Below are 20,838 nucleotides of genomic sequence, written 5' to 3'. Positions count from 1 at the left end.
GTACTAAAAATTAAGTCTTGTTGGTATAATTCATTGGCAAATTTTTCTTCGACCTGAAAATCTAATATTATACTTCCAACAATCGGTAGCTTGGAGCATGCTTGGTTAAAAATGTCACCGTTAAATTGAAACTTTTTCTTCTGTGCCTTCAAACAAGCAATGACTCCGCAAATGCAAACTTTTTTATGAACCCGATGGGTCATTCCATACAACATCAAACAGGCCGAAAACCCCATTGTCATTCGTTGTTTTTCGGAACACATTTTTGGCTTCATAGAAGAAAAAAAAGCTAAAGTTGTTTTTTTTTTAAAATAATTTTATATTTTTTTATTTACAGATTAATTTCAAACTACTATCTGAGGAATAAAAAATAGTCACTAGATAGTTCCAGAGAGCTACACAAAATTATGATAATTACGTCTTAAGTTACACTAAAATGTATTTTTTCCCAAAAATAGTTTTATGCTAATGGCATTTTTGCCAAACATAACATACAAAATATTGTTGAATTTACATGTTTCAAAAATAGTTTCATTGGGTAAGCGATAAGCATAAACTGATGCACAATTTAACACTGAATAGGTAGATAAACATGTTTTTTTTTTATATTGAAAGTGAAGAACAGCATTAAAAATTTTTAAATAAAGCTTATTCCTTAAACCGTGGGATCTCCCCCTCAACATCCTTTGCACTAATGCTTTTAATAGCTTTACTGACAGCAATAAACGTGCAATCAACTTCTTTTTAAAGCATTCGAAATGAAAGTGGTGTTGTAGAAGGCAAACGCAAATCAATAAGATCTTCCGTTCTTGAGATATTGCGAAAGCTACTTTCTATCCCAATCCATGATCCTTGTTCTAGAACATTCGTTCTTTAAACAATGGGAACAAAAGGTCAAAAATCAGCGTAAAAAGCTGAGGCTTCAGGAGGAGACAGCCACCTTCACATACGGAATGATTTTTGCTCACTTTAATGTTAAGCTTCATATTATTTGAAAAAATATCCATTTTTTTCTGAAAATCAAGTTTTAAGAGAATGTAACATCTGTGACTTTGCAGCTGTTTCTATAAAAAAAAATCTATTTTTGTATTTTTTTATTTTTTTGTATTTTTTTTAAGTATTTTGCTGTTTTGCGAAAGCAAAAAGTGCTTCATCATTTTTTTTCATTCTTATTTCTAGGAATCTCCTTTTCAAGGAAAAAGTTCAATAAACTCCTTTGAAGTTTCCTAAACACAAATTTTAATGTGGTTTTGGCCGACTTTACTTCTGAAAATATCAAAATGATATTCTGATCAAAATGATTTTTAATGATCAAAATGATTTTTTTCTGAAAATATCAAAAAAGCTCAAATATCAAAGTGATTGTCATAAAATTATATTTCTGTCTAATTTATTTACACAACATAACTAACAGAACATATAAGCTAAAAAATTATATAATTGAGCGTCAATAAGGCACTAATGTAAAAATATTACAAATAAATAAATTATAACACATCGTTCAGGTTTTTGTTCCTATGGCCATTTGCTTCTCCACTTTCATAGTTCTGAAATTAAAGCAAAGTTAATATAACAAGAAAAATAGCACATTCCTGGGTAATTCTGAGAAATATAGTAAAAAGTTATTTCGAAATCCAGCCAGTGTAAAATAGTAATGAAAAAATCTCGTAATTTAGATGAAAATATTTAAAATCTAGAATATTCTCGTAAATATGACGAAATCTTTTTTTTTTAATTTGAGTAAAAGTAATTTGAGTTTAAAGAGCCCAAAACAAAGATTATAGAAGCTGATAAGAGATGAGACTTACATTTATCTCCAAGAAAAATAAAGTAACCCGATTAAGGGCTACCTAACAAAATAGGAAATTCACCCCCAGGAAAATTTATCCCATGAAAACTTGTTCAAAGGAATGCCTGAACGAGAAAATCTACTATTTAGAAAAATCTATCCCTGAAAAAAATCCTAAGGAAAACCTGGCCACTGAAAACTTTTTTCTAAATTGAACTGGGCTATAAAAACGTGAAGGCCATTTACTTTTATATAGCCATTTTACTTATTTTCGCAATATGAGTCTGTCAAGTAGGTTTTTACAGTAAAGTACATGTTAAATGATGTGGGTTTTTCCATAGACTTTACTTAAAAGATTCAATTAGAAACTTAAATTTCGCAGAAAAAATCTCGAAACCATCAGAAACAAAAAAAGCTGCAAAAACCTTAAACAATTATCAGCGGAAACGGAAAACTAAAGCTTTAAGCTATTTCTCTGTTTCAATTTTAAGCCTTGATTATTTTTTTTAGGAGGGAGGCTGTTAAATAAAAAAAAATCTGGTAGTAAATACGTCTCTACTTTACTGTTGAACAATGTCAAGCATTAACCTATCATTGAAGGCAGATGGCTACTTTTATTGACGAATAGACGCTTCTGTTATTCTAGTGCTAAAATAAAAAATAAAAAACAAACAAAACTGGAAATTTTTTACCCTATTAGTTAATATTAGTCAAACATTCATTTTCTAAAATTTCCCAATTATCTACAAGTCGAAGCATAGGTCAACACAAAATCTAAATATTTCTCAAGAAAATACCATTTTTCTGGGAAAAGTTCATAGTTAACATGCAAATTTTTATCTTGTCTAGCAAAAGATCGCTCCTTAGTGAAGTCAATATTTTTTTTTTACAAGATCTCAATTCTAACAGAAGGAAAATTTGAGCAACATGTAGTGTTTCTTTATAAACGCGCTATTTCCTGAGCCCTTTCTTTTTAAATGAACGTTTTAGAAGCCTTATTTCCTGCAGTAAAATTGAAGAAACGACTCGTCAGCAAACCAAAAGGGCCTTCTGCAGGTAAAAAACTGAATCTTTAGGTAGTAGTGAAAGAAATTATATACTTTTCATGTTTGTTTAAAATCAACCTGAAAATAACCACATTCCCTCCAATTGCCACGGCATGACGGTACTAAAATCAAGTACTAAAAAGTACTTGATTTTTTTCTGATTAAATAGAAAAATAATCTTTTTCAACTGAAAGTAAGGAGCAATATTAAAACTTGAAACGGACAGAAATTATTATGTATATGAGGAGGTTTACTCCCCCCACAACACCTTGCTCTTTACGCTAAAGTTTTCTAGCACTTTAAAAAGACTTCTTATTGTTCTAATTAAATGAAAATAGTGTTTCAGGAGTAGTACTTAAAGGATTGGGACAGAATTAAAGAGCTTAAAGAGCGAGGTGTTGCGGAGGATTGACCCTCCTCATATACGTAATAATTTCAGTTCGTTTTAAGTTTTAATGTCACTCCTTGCTTTCGGTTGAAAAAAAACTTGTATTTTTTATTTTATTTCTAATCGTTGTTTTAAATAGTGCCAGGAAATCGAGCTACTCCTCTACGGAAAAATCCCTCCTTCTCAAGGATTTATTCTCTAGACAGTTCAATCCTGGTGAAAATTTACCCCGGACAACCCTTAACAAATCACATGTAAAAGTAAGTCGGCAAAGAGAAAGCAAGACATAAGAAGAATCTCCTATAGGAATTCTGAAAAATTCCCTTAGTGTAAAATTTCCCCTGAAAACTTCCCTCCCCAAGGAAAATTATCCCCATGGAAAATCCCACCGGCAAAAAATCACTCCTCCCAAAAACGTTTGCATACTTCCCAATAACTAATACTACACGTAAACAAAAGGCAAATTTTATAAATTAAAGACCTTTCCCCATGGGCTGGGGGAGGGTCTTGACGTCTCGAAAGGCATAGTTATTCGGCCTTTCAGCTATTCTGAACAAAATGGCTATCTCAAAATTTGATCAGATGATTTTGAAGAAGGGATGTTGAGGGGGGGGGGGGGCTAGTTGCACTCCAGTGTTTTTGGTCACTTCAAAAGGGCATTAAAATTTTTAATTTTCGTTCGAATTAGCCCTCTCACGATGTTCTAAGACCACTGAGTCGATATGATCACCCCTGGGAAAATAACAAACAATCAAATAAACAGGTATCCGTGATCTTTCTTCTGGCAGAAAATACGAAATTTCACAATATTTTTTTTTAACCGCTTGAAACTTCTACAGTAGAGTTATCTGATACGCTGACTGATTATGTAATTTTCATTAAGATTTTGACTTCTAGGGGGTGTTTCCCCCTTTTTTCAAAAATCAGGCAAATTTTTATCAGATTCGTAACCTTTCATGGGTAAGATTTAACTTGTATATTTGAAATCAGTATAAAACTTCGATTCTATTGAGCCGGGTTGCTCCTTACTTACAGTACGTTACCACTAACAGTTTAATGACGGTGGGTCCTTATCTTTTACGAAGTACATAATCATCCATTGACGCGCCCACTAGAGGACTCTTTAAAGTGCAGCAGATATTTAAAAGAAGCTCTAGATCCGTCTTTTGGTTTTAACACCGACGATACTCCAGAATGTAATTCAGCCCGTAGGGATAATGTAATAATAAAAATAGAGAATTTTTTAAACTCTTAAGGTGGCTCCTCTGCTATTGTGTTCCAGAGCAACACTACTGCTTTTGCAGTTGTTTTTTTTTTCTCGTGATCAGTGACCTGTAACTCCAAAGGGCTGAAAGATACAAACTTAAAGTTTTTAATAGTTTTTCAGAAAAAACTTATTTTCCTCATTATATAAATGGTGTCAAAACATAACTATTCTAGCTAGGGAAGTAAACTTTCAAAAATATTCTATGCCGTAATCCTGCAGAACATTAAATTATCTCTCTGAGAGATAGGAAACAAAATTGCCTATCTCTTCTAGATTTCTCGGAAATAATCCTGAAAAAGTCGATATTGAATGCTTTATTCCGATTTTTTGGGTTATTTTCTTAAATTTTGATTTGATGCCTCTTGTATCAAGTTGTATTATGAATGAAAAGTACGCAAGATGACATGAACTACTCTATATTTTATTTGTTATATACAAAATAGCTAAGTTTGCTTAGAAACAATTTCCAAAGTTGTCATGAGGCGAAAAATTTTTATACCTTAGAGATACCTTTTTCTAGACAGGGTAGAACATTTTTCTATCAAGGATAGAAAGATTTTGAGCTTCTATGACCTGGATCTGACATTGGTTTCCAAGAATAAAATTCCTGCTGTGAAAAATATAAAATTCTATTTTGAAGTCTCGATTTTGCAAATTCTCAACATCTTGTCTAAGTAAAATGCCCTAGCTTCAAAAGTAAACTTTTTGGAAACCAAATAAATTCGAAAACTGATAGAGCTTCACATTATGTCTTCTAAAACCTAAGCTAAATTTCCGTATCTCACATAAGTTTCTAGGAAATATTACTGTAAATCCTGATTTTGAAACAAAAAGTTCCCATTTTTTTTTATTTTTTATTTTGATGTTTGTTGTATTTTAGATGCTTAATGCCGGGATAAGCAGGCAAGAAGATACGTACTCTTCTGTATCCAAAAATTAACTGTACACTGAGAAACGTTGTTGTTTTTTTTTCTACACAAGGTAGAATTTTTTCCCCAGCGCGGATAGACAGATCTTGATCTTCTAAGAACTGAGACATACATGGGTTTTCCCCCAATAAAATCCCTTCTGTGATTTTTCCTAATTTGAAGCTTTGATTCTTCTAGATCCCCTACATATTCAACTACTACAACTAACAACTCACTGCAGCTCCAAGCCGCCTGAGACCAACACAACTATGCACGCTCCTCCTCCGTCTCAATCTATTCAATGCTCTTCATACCCTCCCACGAAGTTCCGATTTCTCTTAAATCTTCCCTTACGATCTACCCCAGCCCTATTTGAAACGAACTGCTTTTCTTTTTGCCCTACATGGCTGGCTGACAACGACGATCTTTGGCAATCTGTCATACTTCATCTACAGAACGTTTCCCAGCCATCTTAACCTTTCTCTCATTATAGTCCTAGAAAGTATGATTGAACCATATTTTAGGACAAATTACTGTTTGAAATGCAGTTAGTCAGCTGAGTATCCAAAACAATCTGCAGGCAATTTCTCTGGAAAACATCTGACAAACCCACCTCCGTCTTTCGGAGTGCCCGCGCTTCAGAACCATACTTGATCACTGTCAACACTGTAGCTTCCAATATTTTAGTCCTGGTTCGCATTTTTTCAACAATGAAAAAACAATCTGGGCCTTATCTATCTTGCTTTTAACATCTTTAATGCACCCATAGTTAGTACTAATAATACTACCTAGATAAGTGAGCCTGTCCATTTGATCAATCTTCTCGTTACCCAAAATTACCTTTTCACCTTCACTGATTCCCGGTCTCTGCAAATTAGTCTTCTTAACATTAATTTTCAAACCTATGCTTGCACGCTGAACTCCAAAATCTCCATAAATTAATTCATTTGCTAACATTTTCACCTGTGATGCTCAAACCATCAGCATAACCTAACTCTAGGAGAGTTTTGCTTCCCTTTTTGATTCCGTATTCTCCCATTGCCTTTGCTGTGCTCCTTAAGACGAAGTCCATCAAAATGATCCTTGTAAATGGGGGTAGAACACAACCCAGTTTGACTCATGATTTGATACGATACCAGCTACTAACCTTATTGCCTACCTTAACTACAGCAATGTTATTCTCGTAAATAGCACTAACCCTTTAATAAATCAATCTGGTATACCATACTAGGATAGAACCTTCGATAGAGCTTCTCTACCGGCTGAATCAAACACTGGCTCATAATCGATAAAGCTAAGGACTGAAGAGGTCTGATGAGTCATTCGCTTCCCAATTATTATTTTAAGGGTGAAAATTTGGTCGACGCATCCTCTCCCCTTCCTAAAACCACACTACTCCTCTCTTAAAATTTAATCCATAGCACCTCTTAGCCTAAAAAGTTATATCATACTAAATAATTTGCTTCCGACAGTAACCCAGTTAATACCTCTATAATTACCTTACTCACTCTCATCACCTTTCTTGTAGAGGGGTTTAATTAAAGTTTTTTTACGATCGCTAGGTACTTCCCCTTTTCCAAAGCCACATTCATAATCATCAATAATTTATCTCTAACTGCGCAGCCACCATGTTTAAAAAACTTGCTTACTACACAATAAGTACCTGGAATCATATTATTTTTGAATCCTTTTGGTATTGCCGCTAATTCATCTTCATAAAATAAATCTTCCTTCAATTCCAAAGTGTCACAAATTTTTCATTCTTTTCTATATCTTTTCCTGTAACATTATCACGATTTTGCACATTTTCAAAATTTTCTCCTCATTTCTCTTTAATTCTTTCCTTATCACCCATTGTGGTCGCGTTCTTATCTTTGATTGGGACAAGTCCAGACTGACTGTTCCCCTTTCAATTTTTTAACATGCAAGTACAATATTGTACTATTAGGTTTTCTGGCCGCATCTTACAAGATCTTCAGTATTTTTATCCATGGCCTCCACTTCGTATCGCCTTAGTCCATATTTTAATGCTTTCTCCACTTTTCTTACATTCCTCTTATTTTCGTATGATATGTTACTCAAAAATTTCTAGTACAAGCCCCTCCTCCTCTCTATTAAACTTAAAGCATTTCATTAATATTCGTAGCTGTGTTTCTAACTTTCCTCCCTAAGATACCATCTACAACTTTAAAAAAAACTTTTTTCTAAAATTACCCCATCTATCTTCTTTATTATCATATTTTAAATTCTACATGTTAGTATTCAACTATTCCTATGAAGTTTTTCTCATATTCTCATCGCGTGACTTTTTGTAGTAAATTGCGCAACTAGTATATTGTTATTGATACCTTCCCAACCTAAACAAGATTTACCAGCCTCTTTATTCGTCATGAGCCGTACTCCCTGCTTCTGAAACTCCTAATAAGTCCAGTTCAAAGTTTCTAGATTCGTCTGTCAAAATGTCGATACGATAGTTATTTTTAACGTTTTAACTTTCCAAGTTACAATTTTCGAATTATTTAAACTATTGAAATAACTACGACCTCAGCAAAAGTAGCAGTCATAATTAGCAGACAGGGACCATCACATATTCTCAAGTCTATATCAAACACTTAACCTGGCTTAGAACCAGTACTGGAAGTTTGTTTTTTGGCATTTCTATAGACTCTAGAAAAGTAGTGTAATGATAAAAAATATATAAACAAAAAAAATATAAAAAAGGCACTATAATGTTTTACATCAACTGAAGATATAATGTCTGGTATTTTTGCACACTTGGTGCTACTTGAACTAACATATAGAAAGTACTGGATTAAGATCCAGCTATATAGATGGATAGGTTGTATATGCATTTTTAGAAATAGCGAAAACCTTGTTTTTTGTGTAATTCAGATCCTACCAGAAAGGCCGCAATAAATGTTCAAATTAAGACTTATATAGGAATTTCGATGCACAGGATGTTCTAGTAGCCAATGCAAATTGGCAAAAGAATCCATTACAACATATTTGGCAAGCAAAATAAGTCCACAATATACGGACAAACATCTAGTATTAGAAAGTGTCAGATGCGTATTTTAGTTTCGGACCAGACGATGCTTGAATGCATTAACTCACTTAACTATTAACGGCGTTTATCCCGTCAAAACAATCTATTCTTTCCCGCTGAAAAATACCTTTACTTATTTGAACATATAAAAACACAAGGATGCACTCATGCGGAGTTCTTTATTGAGTAGTCCCATGTTACGCTTGAATAATTTTCCTTTTTTCAATGCTTAGTCCTGCAAATTTAAGCGAGACAGTGTTGAATTCAGTTCAAAAATATCAACATTTGAAATAATCTTACTTTGTATGATGGATTGTCGTAAGCAGACTGAGATTTTCTTGCAGTTATTGTGGCAGTTGCCTTTGTACCTCGGCGCAACAAGATTATAGATAAGGTAATAACCAACAAAATGGCACAGCCAGCGACGACAGCCATTATTGTCATGGCTATGAAGTACTTCTGATCTGATCTATCACCACCTCTATCTTGAGACGACTGTATCAAACCTAAAACAGGATCCGAAGTTTAAGCCATGATTAAAAGGTGAGAAAAAAAAATATCATCGCCCGAAGGCTTCATCTCGCGCTGAAAACTAGGAATAAGGTCATGAAACTTTAATTTATGCATTTATTTGTTTTAAGTTGACAACTCAGAAAAACCAAAAACAGTGTGGTGACAATTCTACCCCTCCAGGTCTTGAGATTAGCAAAATTGGGTAAGGTTCTTCCAATTTTCTAAACAAATAAACAGATTTTTTCTTTTTCCCGTTTCTTTAGCAGAAAGATATTGCTTTTTCAAAAAGAAAAGCAGTTGAGAAGCTTTCCGAAAGTAATAATTAAATAAAGCAAATACAATCTTGTACACTACCTGATTTTTAACTTCAACAAAGGTCTTTAAACTATAAAAAGCTTTTATATTTTTCTAATTGTCATGTAAGGTTTAATTATTTATTTTATTTGGTAATTATACAGTGACTTCTCCTAATTACTACCCACGAGGTTTCACGGTGAATACACACCACTCTTGCAAACCACAAACGATAAATTTTATTTTTTATTTTATAATCATTAAATTCTAAGGACTTAACCAGTTTTAATTGTGGATAAAAAGAGACAATTTCTTTATTAAAGAGCCTATAGTTTGGGAAAAGCCTTCAACTTTCTAGATTTTTGCTAATATAGCCTATAATAATGAGGCTAGAGCTCACTTATGGACAGCATCAACATTCTCGTATCTAAACAACGCAAAAATACAGTACATCTCGTACCACCAAATGGCTAAAGCAATAAAATCAAAACTGGCAATGAATATTTTTTTTAAAACTATATATTCAAGTTCAAGCTTCCATTTATTAAAAGTAAGAAATGTTTCTTTCCGCAAGAAAAATCGGAAATTTTTTAAGATTAGAAACAAAAGTTTTAAAAGACCGTGACATAAAATTTGCACTTGAATAACTACGAAACGTGATGAAGGATGTTTCGTCACAAAGACAAAGGATTAAAAACTTCAATAATTTGCTCATTTTAATCGTGGATAAAGAGTAGATTATCTATTAGTCTTGTGGATTATGATTTGTTGACAAATCGGCATCAAATGAAATATTCTATTATTTGAACTGTTAATCTATAGGAATCAAATAGCCAAATAGAAGGGCGAGTGCCAAACTCTAGCTCTAACAGAACGTGACGCTCTCATTTTTCCGCCTGTAGAAAATATAATAGTCCTGCTAGCAAGAAAAAGGAAACCAATTTCAGCGCATATGGAGATAAGGATTTTCTTCTTGTTTATATTTTTACTAACATTACTATGCTCTTTGTTTTATAGATTTTATCAAACCGCCCTATGAGCATTTTGAATTATCCATTTCGTTTGGAAATTCTTTAAAATTACCCGCAAATAAGGTAAGTTTTAATAAAGGGAGTAGATAGGGTCATTAAAAGGAGAACCATGCTTTTTTTCCGGACAACTCTCATATGATATCAAACGCAGTTCTGAAGGAAAAAATCATCCATAAGATATCTGACCCCAAAAAATCCAGCCAAGGTCTTCATAAACTTATTGCAAGAGTTAATCTACAAATAAGTAAGAAGGCATTCTGAAAAACATTATATGAAAATTAAACATATTAATATAAAATATATTACAGACACTATTTTTTTCTTTTTTTGCGAACTAGTTGTACTTTTTTAACACCACCCGCAAAGTTTCCTAAGGTGTTTGTAGTAGGCAAAACCGGTTTTTTTTTCAAATTTGCTTGTTTAAATTCTTAGATTTATTTAGGTTAACACCTTTCTTGCTGGGTGTGTAGCGGCTATTTACCTGCTCGTATATTGCAATATATGGTGGCTTGAGAAACACAGATATGTGTACTTTATTTCACCGGTAGAGGCACAATTTTTGCTATATTTTCCTTACAATCTAGTAAATTAGAAATAAAATTAAATGTTTTTCCTTTTACCCTAATGATGTTGCCGCTAACCCCAGAAAATTTATTACCATTTTCAATTATTATTTAAAAAGATCTGATGTGACTATTTTCAATTTCTAATATCTAAGCTATGCTGCTTTCTTGGCAATGTTTTATGCAGTGCCTTCATACCTACCCATCGGTCATAAAATCTCAAAAGTATTTTGAAATTCCCACGATTTAGGATTAGATTTCAGGATCTACCGATAAATATTGATAAGGCCCATTATTGTTTATTCAAAATAGACTTCAGTTACTGAAATCAAGGAGACTTTACCCGGTTTTGATTTTGTGTTTGCAAAACATAGCTGTGGCCCGTATAGCTCAAATTGCAGAGATGGAATTACGTTATATCAGAAGTTTTTCAAATAGAAGTCAAGAGCAACATTATAAATCAAAACGGAGACAACTTATCCTGTATATGATGGGAGCCACCACCCCCCTAGCCCCTCCCTAACTCTGTAAGCTAATATTTTCATATTGTTTAACCGAAAGATTTTCTGAGCACAATAAATATAGCTTTTTGGCTATTGAATATAACTGAATGCAACATGATTTAAACCTAATGCAGGTTCAATAAGATTTTATATAAATAAAACAACAGATGTTAGTCGCTGCGATGGCATTGCTCGTGATGACCAAATATACAGAGACTAGGAAGCGTGCTCGCTTAGGTTTAGCATTTTATGGGCCGAAAGACCCCAAACCAGACCCTTCTGAGTCTTCTCCATTTCTCATCTTATGAACCAATGCCAAAAAATTATTGTCTATATTTTAAGAAAACCAAAGATTTAGCTGGGTAATCATTCAATTGCCAAGATTAGCAGCACATCATCAATTCCTTGATGGTGCCGTGATTCTTAATGACAAGAAGATTTATGTAACTAAAAAAAAAAACAGTGGCGGGTTTTCATTTTGTCATACGTAGATTATACCGTATTCCAAAAATGAACCTTTGTTTGAGAAAAATTTGCCAAACATAGATAAAAATATTGTTCTCTTGTGGGTTTTATCTCAGCTTGGTGATACGGGATCCAGAGTTCGAATCAGAGGTAGCAATGCAAGCCAACTGCAGGCTAGTGCAGGCAAACTGCAGGGTCAACGCAAGGACCTTAGAAGTCAAAAAGCGTTGTCTATCTAATGCATAAATATATAGATAAAAATGGTTTTGCAGCTATAGTAAGGATAATAAACTGTAATGTTGCCATATTATTGATTACTATATTTGATATTTGTGGCATTTTTATGCATAACACCATTATTAAACAACTGAATGTTATAAATTGAAAAAAAGGTGAAAAGGTTACCTGATCCTGCAAGTGAAATCTTTGGAATTTGTCCAGGTTTGGTTATGACATCTATCACGTTGGAATTCTTTACTTTTCCGTTCGTTAAATATGCCTCAATCCAAAATCGGTATCTGAAAATAAGAAATACATAATTTTAAAACTTGACTCCTGTCCACAACAAGAATGGACTTTCTCCAATATACTAATACTAATTAGCACATTTAAAAAGGAATTGGAAGATTTTCCAAACTCGCAACGAAATCATTCCATATTGGAATAGAGGTGCCGAAAAAAATCAGGGTACCGTTAAAAGTTATAATTATTATTTCATGTTCTTTCGAACAACTGCAGAACTACATGTTTAAAAATGTGTTTGTATAGGCATTAGTATTTAATTTTGGCTTCTGAATTTCATAATAAGAAAAATATTTTTGCATAAGACAATTTCAATCCTAACTGTTATTAAATAAAAAAAACTAATTTTTTTAGCTGAAAGTAAGGAGCGACATTAAAACTTAAAACGAACAGAAATTACTCCGTGTATGAAATGAGTTGTCCCCTCCGCAATCCCTCGCTCTTTACGCTAAAGTTTGACTCTTTGCCACAATTCTACTTTTTAAAAAAATTAAAAGCTTTAGCGTAAAGAGCGAGGGATTGTGGAGGGGACAACTCATTTCATACACGGAGTAATTTCTGTTCGTTTTAAGTTTTAATGTCGCTCCTTACTTTCAGCTAAAAAAATTAGTTTTTTTTTATTTAATTTCTGAACGTTTTTGAATTAATGCATGTTTGGTTTTAGCTCTCCGCACATAAATTATTAAAATGAAATTTTTATATTAATTCTTTTTTTGGCTAAATGGCTTTCTCTTAGTTTTGATCAGACGATTTTGAGAAATAAGGGGTGGAGAAGGAGGCCTAGTTGCCCTCCAATTTTTTGGTTACTTAAAAAGGCAACTAGAACTTTTAATTTTTAACGAACGTTTTTATTATTAAAAAATATACGTAACTTAAGAATTAACTTACGTAACAAACTTTTATAACATTATATTTTTATTATGTATACGAGGGGGTTTGTACCCTCGTTAATACCTCGCTCTTTACACTAAATCGTAAGTTTTGTCCCAATTCTTTAAGAATGACCCCTGAATCAGAAAGGCCGTAGAATAAATAGTTGGAATTACTAAAAATACTTTAGCATAAAGAGGAAGGTATTTATCTCCTCCTAAATACCTCGCTCTTTATGCTAAAGTATTTTTAGAACCCCTCATATGCGTAATAATCTCTGTTCGTTTTAAGTTTCAATGCTACTTCTTCCTTTCATTTGAAAAAACGTTTTCATGTTTATTTTTCATTGTTTTCTTATAGTAATGCTAGAGAATCCTGCGCCCTTGTCATTGAATTTTTCTTCCCCCACGACAGATTCCTCCAAGGAAAGATCCTCCAACATAGCCCCCTCTCCTCAGCCCCACCCCCAAACAAAATAAAATCCCCCTGAAAACGTCTGTACACTTCCCAATAACCATTACTATATGTAAATACTGGTCAAAGTTTGTAACTTGCAGCCCCTCCCCCAGGGATTGTGGGGGAGTAAATCATCCCCAAAGACATAGTTATTATGGTTTTTGCCTATGCTGAACAAAATGGCCATCTCAAAATTTTGATCCGTTGACTTTGGGAAAAAAATGAGCGTGGGAGGGGGCCTAGATGCCCTCCAATTTTTTTGGTCACTTAAAAAGGGCACTAGAACTTTTCATTTCCGTTAGAATGAGCCCTCTTGCGACATTCCAGGACCACTTGGTCGATACGATGACCCCTGGGAAAAAAAAAACAAAAACAAAAAAAACAAACAAATAAAAACGCACCCGTGATTTGTCTTCTGGCAAAAAATACAAAATTCCACGTTTTTGCAGATAGGAGCTTGAAACTTTTACAGTAGGGTTCTCTAATAGGCTGAATCTGATGGTTTCATTTTAGTCAAGATCCTACGACTTTTAGGGGGTGTTTTCCCCTATTTTCTTAAATAAGGGAAATTTTCTCAGGCTCGTAACTTTTGATGGGTAAGACTAAACTTGATGAAACTTATATATTTAAACTCAGCATTAAAATGAGATTCTTTTGATGTAGCTATTGATATCGAAATTCAATTTTTTACAGTTTTGGTTACTATTGAGCCGGGTCGCTCCTTACTACAGTTCGTTACCATGAACTGTTTGACAGTCAGTTTTAAGAATAATAAGAATACACTACAAATAGGAATCATGACTCTGGAAAAATAAACTAAAAATAGAGGAAAAGGATCAATATTATATTACTACAGCGATTTTTCGCAAGATTATTGCTTAGTAATATCTTAATGTATCTCTTTAAAACCTAATTCTTAATTAAATAAGACAAAGAAAATAAACGAAACATTGCGGAAGGTAAGGAACACATAAAGTAAAATATATTCCTCCAGAGGTAAGAAAAAAGTAAATCAAAACGCTATTTTATCTTCATAGTATTTGATTTTTTGTTTTTTCATTCGTTAACTTAAAATTGTACGGTTTAATGTGATTCAAAATGCGAATTAGCTTTATGAACGAATGCCAAATTCGTTCTTTTCGACCATCCATATGAGAGTATTCAAGCAGGATGTGTTCAAATTTGATCGGAAAAAATTATAAGAAAACATTAAAGGAAATGAGAATTTCAAGAAAAGGAATAAAGACAGATTCAAATGGAAAAAATGAAGAGCTTGTGCAGCTGGTCATAAGTTGCATAGGTTATAAGGCCATAAGCTGTAAAAGAATACAGAATAGTACATAATTGTAATTAAAAAATTTAAGCTTTAAAACAAAAGTATATAAAAGATTTAAAATAGCTTAGAAAACTAAAAAGTAATTTCTTTCTATTGACGAAAATTATGACCTTATGCCTTATTTTTCTCTTATACTTACTTATGACCTGGCTTCAATTCTTTCACGGTCATAAAAGACGGGGCATCATGCTTTGCTAATTTGAAAGCAGCTGCTGTATCAGGGTCTCCGTCTCCTTGGAACAACACTCGGTATATGGTCACGTACTTATCTTCAGGATAAGGAACTCCGGTCCAATTCAAATCAGCTGACATTTCAGCAATTCGTGTCGCAGACAAGCTGATATTAAAATTATACGGATCTAAAATATCAAGAAAAATGTATATTAATAAAAAGTCGACAAAATTGGCATGCTGATCGGGTAGCTAATACTCTTGATAGATACTATTCTAGTAGCTGCTGGAAAGTAAATTCCGTGTGTACTGAAATATCAGCTTTGGATTTACTTTAAACTAAGTTCTCAAGCCCGGGGTTTCTCTTTTTCTCAAATTCTTTTCTTTTATAATAGCAAAACAACTTGGGACGAGCCAACTAGACATTTAAAAGTAATTGACAAAAAACATGCAACTGAAAATTAAAATCGATCCCTTACCCACCCACCACCTAGGAGGTTCTACTTGTTCAGGGTACAGAAATACTCTTTCTGTATCTCTGAGTACAGAAATAGGCTGAAATATGGAAGTAAAAGCACACACAATTGTTTGTTCGAACGATAAATGCAGTAGAGTCAGAAGTAAATATTTTGTCTAAAAATATTCACAACTTAGGGCTTGTTATTTCCCCCTTTCACTCATTTTTCTTTCAGTCTCCAAAAGTACACAAAAAAACTTTCTTAGATAAATTAAGACGTTTAAGCAACAGAGAAATTGAAAAATAAAAAACATTAATATTGCAATTTTAGCGTACTTATCGTCTCTTGGGAGAACTTTCAAGATTTACTGATGTTCAGTTATGCGATTATTATCGAGAATCTGTTTCAGTTCATTGCAGTATGGAAATGGCTAAATATTCTTCTAAAACAGTGTTTAATACTATGTAGCAAAAACACTTTTCTTTAGATTCATCCTCCTGTTGAATTTTTTTTTCATCCTACAAAATAAGTTTTTGTATTTCTGTGGCATGCCTGTATCCAGGGTTGGGATGTAGGCAAAATCTTAGAAAACTAATTATTTTTCATAAATTCCAAGAATTTTCACGGAAATCATGCATATTGTTTATTTTTACTAGTTGTTCCAATGATTAGCCATATCAAGAGCTTGGCTTCAGTTTGATAAAACAACTATAACAATTATAATGACCTGAAAGTGTGTAGAATTGGTAATTTTCAGATGTTACTTAAAGTATTTTCGCGCAACTTGTACATGTTTTGATACTTTAACGGGTTTGAGGCTCGTCCTTGAATTACGGAGCCATTGTTTATTTCAAGCTTAAAATAAGAGAGGACCCGTGTTCAACAAAAAAAACTAATAAAATGACTTTTTAGTCTGCTAATTGGGTTTTTAATCAACGGAATTCTATGAATAGCTCCTCTGAGCTGTTGTTATACCGTGAAAAGCTTGGCTTGGTCGTCATGGAATGGAATTTATTTTTTGTACATTTTATTTAGCTGGGAAATATAAAAAAACAAACTAACCTTCAATATTTAGAGTCTTAAACCTTATTGGTCTATCAGAAATAAGCTCAATGACTTGGTTTTCAAACGGCATAAAAATTATGTTTACTTCGTACATAGTACTTGGCATAAGCTCTTCAAGTTTGTTAGAAGTCACGTCGCGGTGAAGTAAAGTTGTCATTGTAAATACCTATAAGAAAAATATGTAAATAAGATGAAAAACAGAGATAGAGAGAGAAGATTATCTTAAGCTTATTTAGTGTTACTAATACTAACCAGTTGGTTTACAGCTCAAATCATAAAACAAACGTCAGAAAAAAAAGAAGGTACATTGCTGGTTATGATTTTATTACGCCAGGTATGTGGTGAAAACGTGCTGATGATATATTCACTTTTGCGTAAACTCTAGAATAAAGTGGAATATGGGGTAGCGGTGAGAGTGCCTCTCTTGCAGAGAGTAGTAGGCAAATATCCTGCCTAGTGTTTGACCGCAAGGCAGAATATTTTGTGAAAAAGTGCCAAAGTTTGATGGATTAAAGGCAGTAATGGCTGCCAAAAAGTGATCAAGAATTCATTCCCCTGGGAACATTGAGTGTTGACCTTGGTGCGAGAAGAGATCCTTTCAAGGATCAAACCAAGATAGGAGATACGTCTTCTTGCTAGTGCCGGTTCTGAGGGTCAAGACTAGCTGACGAGTGGTTGGTGACTCTCACGTCTCTGTTCAGGAACGAGTGTTGCTTGCCGAAGCCTGTCTAAAGCGGGTGGGTGGTGTCCTCGCATGGGGGAAAATAGTGCACACTTCGGTAATACTACAGATGGTTCCTCTACAAAGTGTAAAAAAGAGAAAGACAGCCCTATATCAAAATACTATATCCGATGTGGGCAGAAATAGCCAAGCAGCTAGTGTTACTATATTAGTTGTTTTATTTTTTTTGTGGGGAAGGGGAGTAATGGGTCTTTGTGGCTTGAGTCTCAACTCAGTTTCTTAGTCCACGCACAATGATTATAATGATAAAGCTAGATATATTTTAGCACATTTAAGTAGGACTTTGTTCAGCTATTTTCAGCATAGTATCAATTTCAAATGCAGCATGGTTAATCCTAGCCATGATCAATTTGTCTCTCATGCATTATTTTATTTCCGCCACGGGCCATCAACAGATTGGACAGTCGTAGACATTAGACAGTCATAGAAAGAAACGGCTCATTCGACCGTAGATATGTAAGAAAGCCCCAAAATTTGGAGGGTGGGTAATGGCAAGAGCTCCCAAAAAAATGACACAAATTCCTAAGCAGAATTTCAAGCTAAAAAAATTCAATCATAAGTTTTCACAAGCTGAATGACACGTAGCAAGTTCTTACAGAAAACGGCACAAGACCTACCAGTTTACTTTGGATCTAGCCATAAAAGTCGCTCAAAGTTTTTTGATATTACTCGGCATTTATAGATACAGTATGTGCAATGTCACACTCGAAAAAAAATGGCTCTTTTAGTTTCTAGATTTCTTTCTATCTTTTGTCTTGGTCCAAATTAGCTTTCTAGTTTACATTTTTTTCTTTTAACCCAATTGTGTCGGTTCAGCAAAGGTGCAATTTCTTACTCTTTTTTAAAAGCTCTTTTTCTATTATAGGGTGTTTAAGCTAAATGTCAATAAATTGAATATTCAGTGCCTCTGAGATTTTGGAATTTTTTAGCCAAGATTTTAAATGTTCACTGACTTTCACTTTTTTTTAACACTACTCCTACTCCTTTTACTACTCCTCATATATAAAGATCAATAAGAGCTATGAACAAAATGTCAAACTAGCATCAAGAACTGCTAAATTCGAATTAACAGTTCAACTGAAAATGACTATTACCTGTGCATTGACATCTAAATTCTTATAACGCAATTGAATGCCATCTATTAGCTGTCGCTCATTTTGTTCAAAATTTCTCCATTGAATCGTAGCTTCGTTGGCAGTTAAATCGACAGCTTTTAGTTCAGCATTTACCACCATTTTTGACGGGTGATCAGATGAAGTGGGTGAAAGAGTTGGAGCAGGCAAAGGCTCACTTGGGAAAAACGACTCGTCAAAATCAACTGTAAGAAAGAAAATTTCATTTTATTATCAAAATTTTTCAACAAAAACCATAGAGATTTTTCCCCCTTACGAGTGTAAAGTCTGCTTTCGCATATAGTAATAAACGGATGATGGCAAAATTCAAAAAGCTAAGTAACAAAACATTAAGGATAGATGGGGATAGTAGACGGAGGTATTTCAAAGACCACACTGCCTTTTCATGACATACAAATAACACTTCAATAGGGACAAATCCTTTTATTTGAAGTGAAACATCAACTTCTGAAGACGGCCAAACGTTTATCTGCTGAAGACGACTACTGTATATGTGACCGAAATATCCAGAAATTAGTTTGTTGTTTCACTGTCAAATAAAAGGATTTGTTTCTGTTATTTGTAACATGAAGACGGATATCTACTTTGTTTTTGATTTGTGTATTTGGCATAAAAGACTTGTAATAAAAAAGAATCACTGAAGAAACAGTTAAATCTCGAACTGAATCAATTCATAAGAGTTTAAGCAGCCTCGTTCTCGACTAGTTACTGAAGTTTCCCAAAAAATATATCAGGTTTTCTCCCTCTTATTCACAGGTCACGGAATTTTTGTTATCTTTTTTTTTTGGTGCCAAGATTTTTTAAGCTGATTCATGTTAGTTTTTGAACACTAAATCCAAATATTAAATCAGTTGTGCACCAGATGCACTTTTGAAATATAGAACTATCATCCACAATTAAACTAATTAAACTAAGCTAAAATTTTGCAAAAACTAATTACTGTATTTTATCTATTTGGAATGCCGCAGTAATGAAACCACTGTGGCCCAGTATATTATTATTGGAATTATGGTTTAATATTTATATATGTATTTTATTGGCTGGCTCCTCGGGCATAAGCTGTTTTTGGTTTTGATGATGTTCCTTATGTTGCATATGGAGACGACCTGCTTCGATTGTCCTTTCCCAGAATTCTCTCTTCCTAGTGGCTTCTTGATATTCTACTGCTTTTTCTAATGTTGGCCTTTTTCTCAATGTAGATAAGTCAGAGTTTCTCGCCCATAGTTGTGCTACTATTATTTCTCTTTATTGTAATAACTTCGCGATACCACTTGTAGATTGTTTCCAATGGATTGAAACCTCTTTTTTCAACGGTTTTCTGAGTCTGCATCAGTGAGCTGTTGCCGAAATTATTTAAAAAAAAAAAAAAAAAAAAAAAAAAAAAAAAAAAAAAAAAAAAAAAAAAAAAATCTAGATTGTTCATGCATTGGTTGATTATCGCCAAACAAGGAAAGTATAATAAACAAGCAAAACTTCAATCCTCGCTACGTGTTCATTCTGTGTTTTTCCGTGACCTGTTTGCTTCAGATCTTTTCACTATTCTTAAGAAAAGTAATATGCATTTAATAGGCAAAGTTATTTTAAATTTTATAAATTTGTTCTTTATCTTCCACCTTGGACAAACAAAAAATATTTTATAAGTAATTTAGGCATTTTTAATATAGTTTCAAGGCAAACGATACGGCGTAGGAAACCATCGTCTTGTCCAATTTTTTCGTTGATAATGTATTTTCCACTTGTATTTTTTTTACATAATTATTCTATCTTTTCACTTTTTCTTATATTTTTACGCTCTTTCTTGGAATCTTAAAAACTTATTTTTGTGGTTCCAAATAATGCGGAGCTGTATAAGAGTTAGGATTTGATAATTAGCTTTACTTTTGAGATTTTTACAATTGACAGTTTCTGAAAACAAAATCATTTCTGATGTTCATTTACTTTAGACCGTGGTTCTGTTCCGTCATCAATGACATAACCCTTTAAAGCTCTGTTGTGAGAGATATGATATAAATAGTATTGTAAATTACCCTCGCATACTGTAATTCAAAAAATTGGCTGGTTAAGCTATAAATGAGACAATGTTAACCTTTTTATATGAAATACCTAAACATTTGAAAAAAGGAACTGATTAATAGCAGACTAAACCTGTACCGAGACCGTCCTAAGGCCTTCTGCCTCATCCCGATCCACCAAATTTTAGTGAAATTTTCAGCTATTACCTTTTTTTGTGTTACTCGTCTGATTTGTTTTATTCTTTTACTTTAATCCCTCC

At 33.4% G+C, this 20,838-nt stretch overlaps 1 protein-coding gene and 1 long non-coding RNA gene across 3 annotated transcripts in view; one reads left to right on the top strand and one right to left on the bottom strand.

The window, feature by feature from the left end:
• Positions 1-1,359: 1,359 nt before the first annotated feature.
• The window catches only part of LOC136029404 (uncharacterized), a 91,604-nt gene continuing 72,125 nt past the window's right edge, over positions 1,360-20,838 (bottom strand). For both annotated transcript variants that reach the window (XM_065707768.1, XM_065707769.1), the window contains exons 15-20: positions 18,528-18,751; positions 16,689-16,857; positions 15,137-15,356; positions 12,219-12,331; positions 8,745-8,950; positions 1,360-1,547 (exon numbers count right to left, since the gene is read on the bottom strand). In XM_065707768.1, coding sequence (XP_065563840.1) covers positions 1,488-1,547; positions 8,745-8,950; positions 12,219-12,331; positions 15,137-15,356; positions 16,689-16,857; positions 18,528-18,751 — 992 coding nt within the window. In that variant the 3' untranslated portion in view covers positions 1,360-1,487. The remainder of the gene's footprint in view (positions 1,548-8,744; positions 8,951-12,218; positions 12,332-15,136; positions 15,357-16,688; positions 16,858-18,527; positions 18,752-20,838) is intronic.
• LOC136029407 (uncharacterized) lies at positions 8,850-18,339 on the top strand. Its single transcript, XR_010618025.1, has 2 exons — positions 8,850-8,987; positions 16,958-18,339. It is a non-coding gene; the product is annotated as an uncharacterized LOC136029407 (long non-coding RNA).

Source organism: Artemia franciscana, chromosome 7 (assembly GCF_032884065.1).
Source record: "Artemia franciscana chromosome 7, ASM3288406v1, whole genome shotgun sequence".
NCBI lineage: Eukaryota > Metazoa > Arthropoda > Branchiopoda > Anostraca > Artemiidae > Artemia > Artemia franciscana.
This window is presented reverse-complemented; position numbering and strand designations above follow the sequence as displayed.